At 61.6% G+C, this 16,180-nt stretch overlaps 1 protein-coding gene across 6 annotated transcripts; it reads right to left on the reverse strand.

Annotated features, from left to right (window-relative positions):
- Nucleotides 1-92: 92 nt before the first annotated feature.
- Nucleotides 93-16,180, reverse strand: TNS2 (tensin 2). 6 transcript variants are annotated; one of them, XM_047739772.1, is made up of 29 exons: nucleotides 15,996-16,180; nucleotides 11,476-11,584; nucleotides 10,992-11,029; nucleotides 10,079-10,117; nucleotides 9,729-9,767; nucleotides 9,537-9,586; nucleotides 9,183-9,354; nucleotides 8,842-8,892; nucleotides 8,397-8,519; nucleotides 8,245-8,309; nucleotides 7,316-7,399; nucleotides 6,769-6,881; nucleotides 6,614-6,674; nucleotides 6,287-6,362; nucleotides 5,912-6,041; nucleotides 5,765-5,830; nucleotides 5,578-5,691; nucleotides 4,169-5,380; nucleotides 3,878-4,028; nucleotides 3,158-3,753; nucleotides 2,953-3,042; nucleotides 2,491-2,616; nucleotides 2,201-2,293; nucleotides 1,995-2,072; nucleotides 1,744-1,821; nucleotides 1,165-1,333; nucleotides 1,012-1,080; nucleotides 865-894; nucleotides 93-735 (listed from the first exon to the last, which is right to left on the reverse strand). In XM_047739772.1, the coding sequence occupies exons 1-29, from the start codon at nucleotides 16,068-16,070 to the stop codon at nucleotides 597-599; spliced, it is 4,236 nt and encodes a 1,411-aa protein (XP_047595728.1). In that variant the 5' UTR covers nucleotides 16,071-16,180; the 3' UTR covers nucleotides 93-596. The 6 variants fall into 6 exon arrangements, with proteins under 6 accessions (XP_047595728.1, XP_047595729.1, XP_047595730.1 ...); XM_047739773.1 differs by lacking the exon at nucleotides 15,996-16,180 and adding an exon at nucleotides 14,235-15,149; XM_047739774.1 differs by lacking the exon at nucleotides 15,996-16,180 and adding an exon at nucleotides 14,235-14,260 and having other exon boundaries at nucleotides 3,158-3,750.

The following is a 16,180-nucleotide window of genomic DNA, read 5'->3' on the forward strand; positions in this document are numbered from 1 at the left end:
GCCTGGGATGCCCCCCAAGAAGCACAGGTATGCCCTTGGGAGACACGAGGCCTTGACCTTCCCGTGAATGAGGTTTGACTCCAACTCCAAAATAATGTTAGAGAAATTCTTTATTAGACAAAAATAGACTCTTTTTTTCCCCCATTCATGTGATCCTACTCTGATCTCTCTGCTCGGTGGGGGGAGGCAGAGGAGGGAGTGCCTTGCTCTCCCCACCTCTTACGCCTCTCCCTGCCAGGCTGGGACCTGCCGCTGGCAGAGCTGGCAGGCCTGGTTCGCCCTCCAGGCTGATGTTCTCCTGCAGGCGGGGCTGGCCAGAGATGCCCCCCCAGGGTTCAACTGCTGCCTCCTCCCCCTCCACACGCCCATCTCTGCCATCTGCTCACATGCAAAGTCCTCTCACAGGCCTATCCAGTTGGCTTAGCAGGCTGGGGCAGGGAAGGAGAGCAGTGTTCCAGGCTGAGGCCCATTACCCCTTCCTGTGGGGGGTGGTGGCTGGCTCCTGGGTCTCCTGCGCCCGGGCCAGGGGAAGTGAGGACTGTGGGGTGCTGAGAGGTGCGCGGTGTTGAGGTGGGCTCTGAGCTTGTGGCCTGCCTTCACTTTCTCTGGCCCAGTAGGACTTTGGTGATGAAGGTGACAATGGCACCTGCAGGCTGATCTGGGTCAAGCTCTGCAAAGAGGTGACACACATTCTCCCAGGGGCTTCCTGGCTTCTTGGCCACGAAACCAAAGATCCTAGGGATACAAAGCAGCGTGGGGAGGAGGCTCAGCATCCCTTCCACAAAAGACAGCAAAGCCAGGGTTGGGGAAGAAGGGTACACCTCAGTCCCATGGAGGGAAGGGGTGGTACTTGTGGAGGCTTACTTGGAGGTGGTCCCGTCAGGGTTGGCCCATCTGAAGAAAGAGAAGAACCATGAAGAAATGCACCCAGGGGTGTAGCTACTGAAGGAGGGCTGGGGCCGGGGGCTGCCCGGTCTGCGGGGGCTAATGGGAGCGTGGGGCTGTGCTCACCTCCGGTCCTGAGGATCCGTGCTGGAGAAGGTGATGCTGTTCACTGGGTAATGGCGGCGAAAGAAGAGCCTTCAAGGAGGATCATGGGGAAGGTCAACAACAGCCAGAAACAGGGGTCTCCAGGGTCCCTGGGGGTTCGGCACACATACTCACTTCCTTTGGTTGTCTGTCAGTGTAATGCCCTGGGCCGAGACCTTGAAGTGGATGATGGCTGGGGTGGCCCGGGGGCTGCAGCTCAGAGCTGCTGAGCTGGCCCGGGCCACCGCCTGGGGGCCGGTTAGTGACTCTGTCTCCACTGAGGTCAGGTAGAGCACACTGCAGGCTAGGAGACAGGAGGGAGCTGGAGAGGAACACTGGCTTCGCCAGCACCCAGATCTGTCTTCCCCTATTCCTCCACACCCCTGGCTCTCGCCCTTTCCCCCATCAGTGCTGCTCAAAAGTTGTTAGAATCACAGCTCACCTGTTAAAAAGGCAGATTCTACAATTCCCCAGATCTACAGTCAGGAATGCTGGACAGAGGCCCAGGAATCTGCATTCTAACAAGGCCATCCCCAACCCCCACCAAGATTTTAATGTTCATGACTTTGGGGTCCTAGACTGAAGACCCCCTTTCCACCCTCACTACAAATAGAAGGACCCGCCCACCTCCAGGCCTTTCAACACCTCCTGCCTGCATCTGTAGTGCCCCACTAGGTGCCCAGGGAGAGGGAAGAAGGGAGGGGAGATCTCTACCGGCGCCCTGACGGAGGAGGTCTGCAGCTGTGCTCATGTTGGCGGGCACTGGGGCCTCTGGGGTCTCCTCTAGAGGATCTGAGGGAAATGAGGGCCAACAGGGAAGGTCAACAGGGAGCCACATTCCCCAGGGACTGGAGAACTCTCTGCTGGTCCCACCGGTAGGCAGGCTGGGAGCCAGGGCCTGGGGGGTGCTGCCTTGGGCTGCAGCAGGTGAGGGGAAGTGGGAGGACCGACCATGAGACACCCACCTTTGCTGGGAATGCGCAGGCAGCAGGGCAGGGACAGCGGGGATATGGAGTGCTGGGACACCAGGGCGGACAGGCTGCCTGCAGGGAGAGGTGAGAGGAGTCCTGTAGTGTCCCCAAAGATCCCCAGCTCTCCCTCCACCCTCCCTGAGACCCTTTGGTCCCCCCAAAACCGACCCACTGGAACCTTCTTGGTCCACGCTGCTCACCAAAGTAGGGTTCACTGGGACAGCCCTTGATCTTCACCCCTTTGGGCCCAGTTTCAATGAGAAAATGGCGGACCAGCTGTTCCAAGGGGTCCCCTGAGGGGAGGGGAGAGGAAGGCTTTAGCAGATTTTGGGTCCCAGCTTTCTCCCCTGCTGGGATTCTTTCCAGAACTGGAGAGGTCCCTTCCTGCCTCTCCCCACTGAGAAGGGCCATGGCCCACCCCACCTTGTCTTGCCTCTGGTACCTCCCGCCACACCACTCCCCTTCTCCCTCAGGTTTGGGCATTCTGTACCTTTCCAGGGCTGGGCGCTGGGTGGCGGTGTGGCCACTTTGAGTGCCAACCCATAGGCTCCTTGGAATGAATGACTGTCTCTGATCAGGAAGGCCCCGGGATCCTTGTCTTTTAGTAGGGCAATGGCTGGAAGGACATGAGAGAAATTTTCACAGTGGTGATTGAGCCCCACGGAGCCCCCGTCTACCTCTGCTACCCAAGCTCCCTAGGCCTCTTGCCCTGACGGCTGTGGTGTTTTGGGGCACCCGGGGATGGAACTTTCAAGTTAAAAGGGCACTGACTGTTGAGTCAATCTCCTTGGGCCCAAAGCCCAGAACCACCTGCTAGTGAGAGACTCAGCCCAGGTAAACCTGAGGAGACAGGGAGGAGGCACCAAGGGTGTCAACTGGAAGGATGGGTTCTTGAGCCAAGATGCAGCCCAGGGGAGGGGGGTGGGAGGAGAGGGACAAGCTAGCTTCTCACCTTGGTCACGGGACAGGTGTGGCTTGTACCAGAACTTGGATGTATCCTGGACGAACTTGACGTTGCTCTGGCTCTCTTGCATAGGGGGCTCTAGGACAGGGAGGGACCGAGCTTGGCCCCCAGTGCTTCCCAGCGCCCATGCCATGCCCCTCCTTGGGAGACAGGTTCTCACAAGGGGGTACCACCCTCCTCAAGGCCTCCATACCTGGGGGCTGGGGGACATTATCCGAGAGCAGAGGTGCAAAGGTGACATGGTGACTGGTGCCTCTGGCTGGTGGTGATGCCTGCTCTGAGCCCCAGGGCCCTGGCTGTTGCCCAGGTCCCAGCAAGTGGCGTTTCTCGGGAAGTGGGGGCTGGATGGGGCCATTGATGTCATAGGAGGCAGCCAGGGGGAAGGCAGGCGTGGGTGAGCTCTGAGGCGGCTCTGAACTGGCCACGAGCCAGGGCATCTGGGTAGGCACAGGAGTGAGGGGGGATCCATCCGGACTATCTGGGGGGTCTCGAAGGCCCTGCCAGGGGGCATGGCGGAGGCCAGGCAGCGTGGTGGGCACGGGGCCCCTCGGACTGGCACCGTCCGAGCGGCTCCCCGGGCTCTTCTCCTGAGGCCAGTCACTGGGTGAGTTGGGCGGGGAGGTTGGGGAGAAGGGGCTAGGGGCCGGAAGCTCTAGCCCGCTTCTTCCTGGCAGCTCGGGAGCCTTTTCAGCGCCTCCCTGGGGAACAGATGGCAAGGTCTCGCCAGAACTTAGTCTCTGAGTGGGCACCAAGGTGGGGGACGATGTGGTGTCCTGCCGTCGGGTGCTGCAGTTTGGGAGGGTAGGCCGGTGGTCAGTAGGTTACTAGGGCTCCAGAGCCCTCATGGGAGCCGCCACCAGCCCCAGTTTGCCAGCTGCCTTGGTGCCTGGACAGCCCCAGCCTCTGCTCGTACCTTTCCTTGCCCTGGACTGGGCTGCTGGTGTGCAGGGGTGTGGAAGGGGCAGACAGCTCAGAAGAGGCACTGCATGGAGCATCACGGGGAGACCGAGGTAGGGTGCTGTGCCCGCTCGGGCCCTCCCTCCAAGACCCTGGCTCAGGGGACTCTGTGGGAAAGGTGAGAAAAGGGGCTGTGAGTCGGAAGTCCCTTCTGTCCAGCTTAGCTCTCTCTCACCCTGCACCTTCCCCACCATCTTCCAGAACCCTCCTCCTCTTCCCTTGGCACTCCCCACCCCAGCACCCTCACCTGCAGATGCCAAGGGGCCTGCTGGGGCCAGGTGCCCAGGCATGGGGTACCTGTCCCCTCCCTCCTCCGCAGGAATCTCGTAACTCAGCTTCCTGGACTGTGGGTAGGGCGGGCTGCCTGGGGATATGGAGCCAGCCCGTGGGGAGTGGGCGCCAGAACTGGGGTACCCTCTGCCCTCAGCTGGAGAGCCACAGCTGTGGGGCACCCGGCCGTATGCTGGGCAGTAACTGGGAATCGCTCCTCCATAGCTGTAGGTCACCAGGGCAGGGTACCCTGGGTGCCCATACCTGTTCTCAGGGCACATGGCATAGGTGCAGCCCTCATGCCCGTCCTCAGCCGCCTTGGGGGGTTTCAGGCAGCTGTAGTCGGGCATTGGGGCATGGTGATGGCCGCAGGCAGGCACCAGCAGGGGCAGCGGGTGCCCCGTCCGCACCGGGTGCAAGAGAGGCTTGCCGGCCTCGCCTGCCCACCCCTCTCCGGCCTCCCTCTCCAGCCGCAGCCCGTATAGGGCTGCAGTGGGCAGGGCCAGCTTCTCCTCACAGGCAGGGCACGAACACAGTGCAGGCAGCCCGGCGTCCTCCAGGATCACCACCTCCCGATATCCCGGGGCCCGGAAGCTGAAGTCCCCGGTGGCTGGTTTCCCCAGCTCAGGAGGGTAGGGATATGGCCCCTCGGACAGTGATCGGCAGAGGCGCCTCTTCTCCACGGAGGCCTCGGCGTAGCCCTGGGGGTGCCCCTCGTAGCCCCCGTAGGCCAGCCGCCGCCTGTCCAGGGTGCCCTCTGGCCGGTAATAGCCCCCATTGGGGACCCCGCAGGGCTCCCGGTAGCCTTGGCGGCAGGAGCAGTGGCGGCTGAGGCCAGGCCTGTGGCCCGAATACATCCCGAGGGGCGGGCCTGCGCCCGTGGGGGGCTGCTCTTCGTCGTCTAGGATGGCTGTCTCTCGCCCAGCTCCCCGGCCCCCACTGGCCACACCGCAGCCGCCGAGGAGGCGGTCCAGCTCCTGCCGCTCAGCAGCTGTTGGGGGCGGCCGGCCAGGGGACTCAGCTGCGGGCTCCGTGGTCAGCGTGGACGAATGGCCAGAGTCACTGCTGACAGAGAGCATGGGGGGTGGAGGTGGCTCCGGAGAGGGCGCTGGCGGGGTCTGGCGGGGGGCCCGCTGCACCTGGGCGTAAGGACTGCCATCCAGGGGTCCTCGGGTGTGAGTTGGGGAGCCTGAGTGGGGAGAGGACCGGGGAGGGAGGGCAAGTGGAGAGAAGGAGAGACAGAGAGAGCGAGAGCAAGTGAATGAGAGGGGACAGTGCAGGAGACTGGTGCTCCAGGGTGTCTCTTGGGAGGGGTAATCTGCCAGGGAAGAAGGAGTGTGCCCCCAAACCTACACCTCCCACCACCCCTGGGCCTGCCCCACGCACCGTCCACACTGTCCTCGTGGTGCTGGTTGAAGTTCTCGTAGGAATCCCAGCGCACAGCAGGCTCCGCGGTGTTGTAGTCAACAGAGACCGAAGGCTCATTCCGTGGAGTGTTGCCTATGGGAGGGCCACCCAGGTGTTGGGGAGCAGGGACCCAATCTTTAGCCCCGCCCCAAGGTTTGGCTCTTACCTTTGATCTTTTCAGGGCTGGAGGAGAAGACAAACTCCACTGAGGCTTGGAAGGGGAACCTTTCATCTGCAGGGAATGGACGGTGAGGAGCTAGGCCCCCTGCCTGCCTTCGCCTGGGCTCCAGCCCCACCTCTGTCTCCAACTCACCAGCCCAGGCCTCGTCTAGCTGGTCCTTGGGGAAAGTGAGTCGTGGCCCGTGGATGGTGCACGTGTGAAACTGGGCTCGGAACACCAGGGTCCGGTCTGTCCCCCGGCCACCCTTGTGATAACAGGTCACCTGGATGCGGGAAGGGAGACCGGGGGTCAGGCCCTCCTGGCCACTTACGTCTCCTCTGTGCTTCCACCCTGGGGACTGTGTGGTCACAGCTCTGCCCCACCTCAACTCAAGGTGATGACCACCCCCCGACCCCTGACTAACTTTCTGCCCTGCAGTCTGCCTTGAACGGATGACTCGCCATAGACTATGCACCTGGCGGGATACAACACCACCCCTTGTAACGCCCTCCCCATGGGCCCCCTCACCATAACATCGCCTTTGAGGAGGAGGGCTGGCTCCAGGCTGATGCAAAGCTGCTGGGGCCCAGGGCCTGTGATGTGGCTGAGGAAGAGAGGACAAGGCAGAGGCTGAAATCTGGGGCACTTGGGCTGGGCCAGGGGTGGGGAGTATGAGGGCCAGCCGGGAGCTGGGAGGCTGGAGTCTGAGCCTTGAGTGACGGACCTTTAGCTGAGCATCAGCCTCTCCATTGCTGGGTGCAGCGGTAGGAGCTGGGGGTGGGGGTGAGGGGGGGGGCTTGGGGAGGCTGGAGGAATAGGAAGCCAGGAGCAGGGGCCTGGGAACAGGGCACTCACTAGATTCCAGAGGTGTAGACCAGCTGCATGGACTGGTAGATCTTGAGGAAGGGCTGGAAGCCTGGAGGCGCAGAAAGGAGAAGGCATGTGGGGGCTGCTGAGGGGAAGGGATGGGGGACGGCCCTCCCTGTGGAGCACATCCTAGGCAGACTCACCAGTGCCAGGTTCAAAGGCTGGCAGCACAGGCACAAGCACATAGTGCAGGAAGAGAGGGCTGCTGTTCATCCTGATGGAGCCAGACAGGAGGCCGCTGAAGTAGCTGATGTATCTGGTAGGGAGCGTGTCAGTGAGAACATAAGCCCCTCCCTCGGGGGGATCCCTTTGTATCATTTCTACTACGCACACACCCCTCATCCTTAGAAGGCCTGCCCTTCTTAGCACTGCCTTCCCATCTTCCGGCTCACCAGAAAGTTCTTGCTGTCTCCAAGGCTTGTAGTTGCTGGCCCCTCTGCCTAGAATGCCCTTTCCCCCCAGATCTCGGCTTCCCGTGACAGAGATGGGCTCTGACTGTCCTGCAAGCCTCTCTTTATCACAGGCTCTGTGAGAGCAGGGACCTGGTTCATTCGGAATTCTCAGCACTTGCTACAGTGCCCGGCACACAGAAGGTGCTCCCTTAGGGTGTGCTGTATGAACAAGAGGATCTGGGCCCTGGGGCCACGGAGGGAGCAGCTCCTGCGGCCCATCCCCACCCAGGCTGCTCACCGGCGCTGGGAGGGCTGTAGCTCCGCCGCCACCTTGTCCTCGCAGAACTTCCTCATGGTGAGCGTGGCCAGTGCCTGGTCTGCCCTGGGGACCGCAGGGGCAGTGTGGGGGATCAGGGGCAGGTATCCATCCAGGCCTCCCAACCCTAAGCCCCAGGGGAGGGAGGAGATGGGTGATCCCACGAGTCTAGAGGAAGCCCAGAGCCATGGCGAAGAGGACAAGAAACCCCACAGATAGTCACTTGACTAGTCGTTGGACCTCAGGCAAGTGTTCCCTGAGTTTTTAGTTTCTTCCTCTATAAAATGGGGCAATAAAACCATGTTATGGGTTGAATTTTGACTCCCCAAAACATATGTACCTCAGAATGTGACCTTATTTGGAAATAGGGTCGTTGCAGATGGAATTAGTTAAGATGTTATACTGGAGTAGGGATGAGCCCTTAATCCACTATGGTGCCCTTAGAAGAAGAGAAGAGACAGACAGACACACACACAGGAAGAAAGCCGTGTGATGACCCAGGCAGAGCTGGAGTGACACAGCAGCAAGCCAAGGAACACCAAGGATGGCTGGTCACCACCAGAAGCTAGAAAGAGGCAAGGAAGGGTTCTACCCAGAGTCTCAGTGGGAGTGCAGCCCTGCTGACACCTCGTTTTAGACTCCTAGACTCCAGAACCGAGGCAACTAATTTCTCTGGTTTTAAGTCACTTAGTTTGTACCACTTTGTTCCATTGGCCCCAGGAATCTGATTCGAACCCTCCACTGGGAACCCTGGTGAAGTACAAGTGAGAAAAAGGAGGTGGAAAGGCCAAGTTGATAGTAAATGGCTCTCTGAACACACAGAGGTGGGCTTCAAGGGAGACGGGCTCATCAAGGCCCACTGGAGAAAGGGTCACTGGGGAAGGGACCAGTCAGGGGCCAGGGAGCCTCACCCTGCAGAGATCTTGCTGTAGTGCATGTAGGCAGAGACAATGACCCCGAGCTTGCCCTTGCTCCCCTGAGGACAGAGAGGGAGGAATGTAGGGCAAGCTGGGGCCCCAGGCTGAGGGCCCCCCAGCCCTTTGAACCTGAGGTCCCAGCCCACCTTGCAGTACAGTACGACCACGTGCTGTGGGTCGGCACTGAGCCACGTCTCCATGGCTTTGCAGATCGAACACAGCTTGTCCAGCGGGGGTGCATGTAGCTCAGGCCAGCCGAAGTCCTGGACCTGGGATGTGTGGGGGTACAACTGATGGTGGGGGCCACAGGCAAAGAGAGATGGGTGGGGATGGAAAAGGGACCAGGGGTAGGGGTCGCTTGAGGCCAAGGTCAAGGGACTGTTGGTTGTCCAAGACAGCCTCAACACTTTTCTCACAGGTACAATGGGCTGATGCCCGCTGCACCATGCTTTGGAGTGTCTCAAGAAATAAGTCACCTGGGAAAGTGCTTAAGAGCGAAGTAGATGCCAGTCGCTACTATTAATGATGAGGAGACTGGGGGCTTCAAGGGTGGGGCTCGCTCAGTTGAATGGCTTTAATCCCCTCTCCTACCTTGGGGTTTAGGCGGGTCAGGTCATGTCTTTTCTCTGAAAGGTTGAAGAGCTGCAAGTAAAGGGGAGCTTTAGACGGAGATGACCTCAGGGAGCGAGGCACAGTCCCCTGCCGTAACCCTAAAGCAAAGTCTTTCTTCCAAACGAGGAGATCGCGGTCCCTAGAAGCCGGCTTAGCCTTGACAGCCCAGAGGGGGCGTTCCCGATCGGCTCCTGCGGCCCCGCCCCGTGCCCCGCCCCCCTGGGGCCGCGCCTCTGCGCGATTGGCGTCGGGGGAAGCTCCGCCCTTCTGGATCTTCCCAGCCCTATCATTGGCCGACTGTGGAAGGCCCCGCCCCTCACCAGGTACTTGTCGCGGTGCTTGGATTGCAGCACGTGAGCCAGCTCGCGCAGGTGGCCCCGGTGTCGCTGTTCGTCGGGCCGCGCGGGGAAGGCGGCGGCCAGGATCCGCTCCGTCACGTAAGTGAGGTCCAAGTCCCAGCGGCGCTCCATAAGCGGGTCCAGGCTGAAGCTCCTAGGAGGGGGCGAAGCCTGCGTCAGGCTCGGGGGCGGGGCTCCCGGTGGGAGCGGAGGGCGAGGCCTCAGGGGTTCCCAGAGTCTGTGGGGCCGCTCACGGGCGGGGGCTGCCCCGGAGAGCTTTTCTGGGGGACGCTGCGCAGGGCTGAGGTGGGGGACCACCCCGGCGCCCTCACTTACCTGGGCAGAGTGCTGCGCTGCTTTGAGTGGTTCAGAGACTTGGTGGATCCCTGGTGGATGAGAGGAGACGGTGCACAAGTTCGGGTGCCCCCCCCCTCCGGTCTAGGCTCCCCGCTCCAGAGTCCCCAGACGAAACCTAGGTCCGTACTCCCAGAGCTACCTGCTTCCGCCCCCTCCTCCAGCATCACTCACCAGGTGCTCTATGCGCCTCACAGGGGCCGTGTTTCTCCGCTGGAGGGAGATGGAGAAAGCGAAGGGCGGGGTTAGGGCGGGGGCAGGGACCAGCCTGGGGCTGGCGGAGAGGGCACGCCCGCGTCCCTGTGGGGGCTGTACTGGGCGAGGGGACAGGAGTCCTAACCCCCAGCAGGCCCAGGGGCAAGAAGAGCAGAGGTCTCATTTTTTCCCTCTCCTTCAGGAGGACCAACACCCACAGCAGTCCATTCGAGTTAACCCCCTGGGGGCCCCCAGTCTGTGGCCACCAGACCTTGGGACACCTCAGCCAGGTTCCTTGCCTCCCTCACTCCATCTCAGAGCGCACTCACCAGCTCCGCAGGGGGCAGGGCCTGACAGGACGAAGTCACCTGGAAGGGGACCGAGTGAGGCACTGAGCTCCTGGTGCGATGGGCTCTCCTGGGCTCGAGGATGGGGCTACCCTCAGCCTCAGCAAGGTGGAGGGGCTTTCCACAGATGGGCGCACACTCCAGCTGAGTTTCCTCTGTTTAAAAGAGCTTCCCCTCTGGCCTCTTGGTCTCCCACCCCTGGGCCCCCCACTTGTTGCTCTTGGCTCCCAGCCCCCTTCCCACACAGACCCCCATTCATCCAGCTGCGGGCAAGGGTTATATATAGAGCCGTGGAGGCAGGCCGTGGCCAGGAGCGGACACTGGCCTCTTTCACCGGGAGACCCCGCCCCTGGGCACACGGCTCCCCCAGACCAACTCCAAGCCCTGGGACCCCCCCACTCTGCAGGACGAGGACCAGGGAACCTCTGCAGAGATGGGGCTGTCTCAGGTCCCCAGTGGACAGTGGTGCTATCTTGTACCTTCTGCCCAGCCTTTTCCAGGGCCCAGGATGAGACCCACCCAGGCATCCTGAGGACCCTTCCCCAGAAGGAAGGCACAGCCCATCCGGCTGCTCAATCTTTGAAATCCTGCTCCCCCACCCACTCACCCCACCCTTCCTCCTCCTCATTCTCCTCCTCTTCCCCACCCCCATCCTCTCGCCAGCTGCAGCCTGGGCACAGCACCAAGACAAACGCTGTCTCCTGTCCACCGGCCTGGGCCAGCCCTCCAGGGGGTGGAGTAGGGTGGTTCTTAAAGGGCCCAGTACAACACCCTCTCCCACCCCCAGCAGGGGTTCCCCAGTGATGAGTGGGGTGGAGGGTTGATGCCAGTGTGGCCGGAGAAGCCTGTTTCAGAGCAAGGGATCCCAGTCCCCCTTCCCCAGTCAAGTACCCACCTTTGCTTCACATTTTCTATGTGTTGCCACCTTGCAAACTAGAGAGGGATGGTGCAGAGAAGAGAGAGGTTAGCAAGGGCCTTTTGGGGGCACCCCTCCCCCCATCTCCCCAGGCCCTGGGACCAGATCTTGGAACTTCCACAAATGTGTTGAGATGGAGTGGGGGTAGAGGCAGGGGCAGTTCAAGGGAAGCATATGGCAGTGGGTAGTACTACCCAGGCCAGGGAGGGAGGGAGGGAAGTCCACATAACAGGTCACAGTGGGGAAGTGGTGGGGAACAGTGGGTCTCCTGGGTTCCGGGGGTGGTTGGTTGTCTATCACGGGGAGCAAGTCCTGTTTGCAGGGGAGGCAACTGCCTCCTGGCTCCTGTGTTGCCCGGTCCAGGGACAGCAGGCTCATTATGATTTCCGTGAGTTTGCCTGCTGCGGTTGTGCCCAAAGTGGTGCTGGGTGAAGGGTCTCAGTCACAGGACGGGGCACCTCACCTCTGCAGGAGACGCCAGTCCCATCGATGGTCACCTTACACACTGCACAGACTGGTGGCTTCTTCCGGAAGACCTTCTCTCGGAAGCTGTGTGGCTCAGCTTTCCTGGGCTGGGGGTGGAGGGACACGCGGGCAGAGGTATCAGTTCTCAGTGGCCCCACCTCTGAGACTGAACCAGGGTCTTAGCATGGCACTGGTTTCTTGCTCTCTCCGTCCTGATAAAGCCCCCACACTCCTAAGATGCACTTGGCCACACCTGTTTCCAGGCCACTGTGGGGCCTGTCTTTGATGGTGTGGGGGATTTAGCCCCTTGCGTCACCCCAGCCGGGTCACCTCCTGATCACTCAGGCCCTCGTGTGTGAGACCCTTGTGGTCACTGCCTCCCGGAGTGCTGGAGCTTTCCTCCTGGTTGGGGGTGCTAACTTTGCTGTACAATGATTCCCCATTTCTCCTCCCATATACCCTCCCCAGTTGATGGTCCCCGTGGAGAGTGAGCAGGAGGGGAGTCCTACACGAATGTAGGATGTCAGTCACGTGATACCCAGACTGACCTGGCAGGAGTGGCCTCAGCCAGTCCTACTCCCCTGGCTCCCGCTGTCCCCACACTCCAGACAGCTGACATGCCCTCCTCCCCTACTGTCAGAACAACATGTTTACTCAGTGCGCATTGAGGCGGCAAGCAGCAATTGTGTAAGGAGGGGGCGGTGATGCTGGAGGGACAGGCAGACAGAGGCGGCAAACTGAGGGAAACAGTTCGCTGCCTTTATACTTTTGGATGTAGGGAGCACCCCATCATTTGTGGAGGTTCAAGTGGGATTCCAGCATGGAATATAAGAAGGGATGGACTAGATGCCCTGGTAGGCCCCCTCCCTACCTGGGGTGCAGTGAGGCAGGGATGCCCTCTCATGGCCCTGAAGTCACATCTCTCCCACTGTGGGTTCACCTCACTCACCCTCTGTCTGGGGACTGTACGCGTCTTCTCCCTTTTACCCATGTTTCTCCTGCATCAGGAGTTCAAGCCCCCTCCCCCCATAATAGTCTCATGTTGCCCTGAGCTGCTTCTTTTGGAGGTAAGGCTAAGAAAATATGGGGAAATGGAGTGACAGGCCTCCAGGTTCCCCATCCTGGGGACCCAGGCAGCACTTTTGGTCTCTTGGCTGTCCCAAAGCAGCTGGATTAAACCCCAACTGAACTGTCTGGACCAACCTAGTCAGACCCATTAGGAAAGCTGGGTGCATTCTGGCACTCACAGCACGCACAGACGATATCAGGGGAAAGCAAAGCCCCAGTGTCTAAAGCACTTCCAAAACCTGGCTGCCACCACCCTCTGTTTGCCACTTCCCCCCCCATTTCCCCCAAACTTCTTAGCTCAGGGAAGGGGCCTGATCTCTTAGCCCTGCTCTGGGGCTCTAGGTGGGACCTGGAAAAGTGCTACCGTGAAGTCTGTATACCCGAGTGCAGGTCTAGGGGTGAGGATCCCCAGGGTCGCCCTGAATTAGGGCAGGGAAGCTGAAGGAGCCAAAGCAGACACCAGATTCTGCCCTAATCCAGACTTCTGCTGCCCATACCACAGCCTGGGCCGCTCCAAAGAGGCAGTGTGGTGAGGGCATGCAGGGTGGTGGTGGTGGGGGTCTGGCCTGAGTCCTGGTCCCCTCCCCCACTGCCCATACCTCCTCCCCTGCCCCTCCTCTGCCCAGCCAGCGGGCACTCCTACCCTGTTGCTGGCCCGGCTGCTGTCCCTCCTCCCCAGGGCTCTGAGCAGCCTCTCCACGGGGCCGCTGGACTTCATGATGTCCGGCTGGCTGGGGTGCTGACTGCGGGTCTGAACAATGCTGGGGCCCGGCCCGGGGCTTCCTGGAAGCGGCCTGGCGGAGGCAGCTGCTTCCCCTGGGTGGAGGGTAGTCTGTCTGGTTGGTGTGAGGAGAAGCCCGGCCCTGGAAGTGGAGGGGAGTGCAGGCGGGAAAGGGGCAGGTCGCTGCTCCAGGAAGTTGGGGGGGGAGGATGTGGGGGAGGCCAGGAGATCAGATTCCCAGGATCTACCCTGCTGGGAGTGTCAGCCCAGGATCTTTTGCTCCCAGTCCCCTGGCTCTGGAGCTGCCCCTGACCTGGGATCCACCCTATCCAGGGATCCGAAAGGATCCCGAGATCCAGCCCCCGATGGGGCGGGGTCGGGGTGGGGGGGCTATGTGTGAGGATTTAGGTCTTAGGGCAGGGCTCAAGGGCCAGTGGGGAACACTGTGTCCCCGACCAGGCCAGCCTCCCAGCCTGAGCTCTCAGGCTCTCAGGGGACCTCTGGTGGGGAGGAAGAGGGAGCTGGGAATCACTACTCCAGCCAGCCCAGAATCAGGAGTGCATCCTGAGGGGCAGGGAAAATAAACTGAGGGCCAGCTTCCTGCCTCAGTTTCACTGGTTGTGAAGTAGGAAAAGGAGAACACACACTACTTCCCCCATCCCTCCCATACACGCTGGAAGGCCTAATTCCAGCCACAAGAGTGTTCTCCCTACAGGAGTGCTCCATTCTCCTGCTCCAGCCCAAGGTGCTGGAGGCTTTCTCCTGAGAGCACCCCAGCAGCTCTGCTCCCGACAGTCCTCCCTCCCCCGCCACCCCCCCCTCACACCCCCATTCGTTAGCTTCTTCCTGCCAGACCTCCCAGATCCCTAGCCCCTCTTCCCAGCCCTGCTATGTAGGCCCTCCTCCCAGGCCTTAGGGCTGGGCCCTATCTGTACCCGACCCCTCCAACACCCCAGGCTGAGTATTACCTTCATGGCTCTCCTAGCTCTGCTCTCCTTCCTCAGCAGCTGTCCCAGGGCCTAAGGACTGGACAGGAGGATCCCCACTCCCAACACATACTCCACCCCCCTCCGAGGGCCTCCTGCCTCCCTCCTGGGAGTATGGCCAACTTCCTGTCCCGGGAGTCAAGGGAAGGAGATGGACTGGGGCCTTGGAAGTGTGTGTGTGGGGGGTAGAATCTTGCAAAAATATATGGGGTTAAGGGCCAGGGGGTCCTCAGCCCCAAGTCTTGGACAGCAGCCCTTTGACTGGTTGGAGCTGTCACTTGAAAGAATGTGCAAATATGCCTCTCCTCATTTGCATGGTATTTACTGAATGTACCAGAGCTCAGGCTTCTCCCACCAGGTCCTCAGACTTGCCTCTCCCTCCTTCATGCCCAAGGGACTGGTCTCATCCTGCCATCTCTGAGATGAGCTCCCCTATGAGAGCCCACTCGGGACACTTCTTTGGACCCGCCTGGCATGGGCCTGGGCTGAAGCTTTGCCTTTGAAGCCCTAATCCTCCTTTCAGGTCAGGAAGACTGTCCCCAGAGTACCTTGGGCAGGGAGGTATCTCTGGCCAGGCTTGGGCCCCTAGCGTGTAACTGGAGAGGGGCACTGGCTCTGCGACCCACTCCCATCCCATCAACCCTGGCTGGGTCCCAGGACATTCCAGGCCCCTGGCCAGTGTTGGCAACTGGGTCTGGCCCGATCCAGTTGGCAGCCAAGCTGCAGGAGAGGAGGAGCACTGTGGTGGGTGGGTAGGTTGGGGTGGCCTTTCTCTGCTCCTGTTGCATGTACCTTGACCAGAATACCCCTTCAGCATTCTTCCTTCTGTACCTGCTGTCCCCAGAGGGGCTGTAAGGTCCCCTCACACGGTAGTTCCCTCTGGAGGACTCACTAACCCCTGTGTGGGTTGGCCAGGGAAGCATGGCTTTGAGTCTCTCCCCACTCCGTGGGGTGCCTCCGAAGTGAGATGGAAATGGGGAAAGCCAGAGTTGAGAGAAAAGGAGCTCATGGGGGCAGGGCTGGAAGACATGGCCAGACCCTCTAGGACCCTCGCCCTCCTCCTGCCTGGAACATTCCGGAGCCTGTTAGTCTCTCCCCCAGCCTGGCCCCCTCTCACTCCGAAGCGTTGGGTTTGTTTGGAGAAACCCCTCCACCCACACTCCCCCTTCCTGGAAATAGCTGTGGTTGGATGAGAGGCTGGGAGCCCAGCCGCGGAGGAGGGGTGAGGCCCCGCGAAGGAGAGGCGGGATATATGACTGCGCCCGGAGGGATCTGTAGAATTGAGGGGAGAAGCAGAAAGGGGGGCTGAGGAGTGGGGCTGAAAAATCGAACCAGCCTCAATCTCCGCAGAAGTGAACTAGAAAAGGAAAAGCCTCGCATACACTCTCTCGGGCCAGGCCGGCGCGCAGCCTCCCGTTCCCGCCCAGGTCCCTGGTCCGCATGTGGGGGCAACGTGCGCCCCATGGCGGTCGGGGCGCCCGGGACGCGCGAGGGCGGGACAGCAGTACGACCGCGGGCCGCGCCCCGCCCCCTGGTCTCCTGTAGGGCTTCCCGCCCCTGGGCGCACCGCGGCCCTCCCGCTCCCCGGCCCCCAGCCCCCAGCCCCAACCTCCGGCGCGACCTCCCCCGGCCCCGGGGCCCATGAGTCCCCGGCCCGCCCCGCGCCCCCTGGCGACCGGCCCCGCCCGGCCGCCGTGACGCACCGACCGCCGCCCTCCCGCCCCGCGCCGCGCGGCCACTCACCTGCGGGGGGCGCCCGGCGGGGCGGGGGCGCGCCGGGGCGGGGCAGCAGCAGGGGGAGCCCCCGGGCCAGCCCATCCCGCCCGGCCCGCGCGGAGCGGACGCGGAGGAGGCGGAGGAGGCGGGAGCGGGCGCCGCGCTAGCCCGGGCTCCCTCCCGCTCCCGCCGCGCCCCGCGCCCGCCCTCGC

This window comes from Lutra lutra, chromosome 8 (genome assembly GCF_902655055.1).
Source record: "Lutra lutra chromosome 8, mLutLut1.2, whole genome shotgun sequence".
In the NCBI taxonomy this organism is placed as follows: Eukaryota; Metazoa; Chordata; class Mammalia; order Carnivora; family Mustelidae; genus Lutra; species Lutra lutra.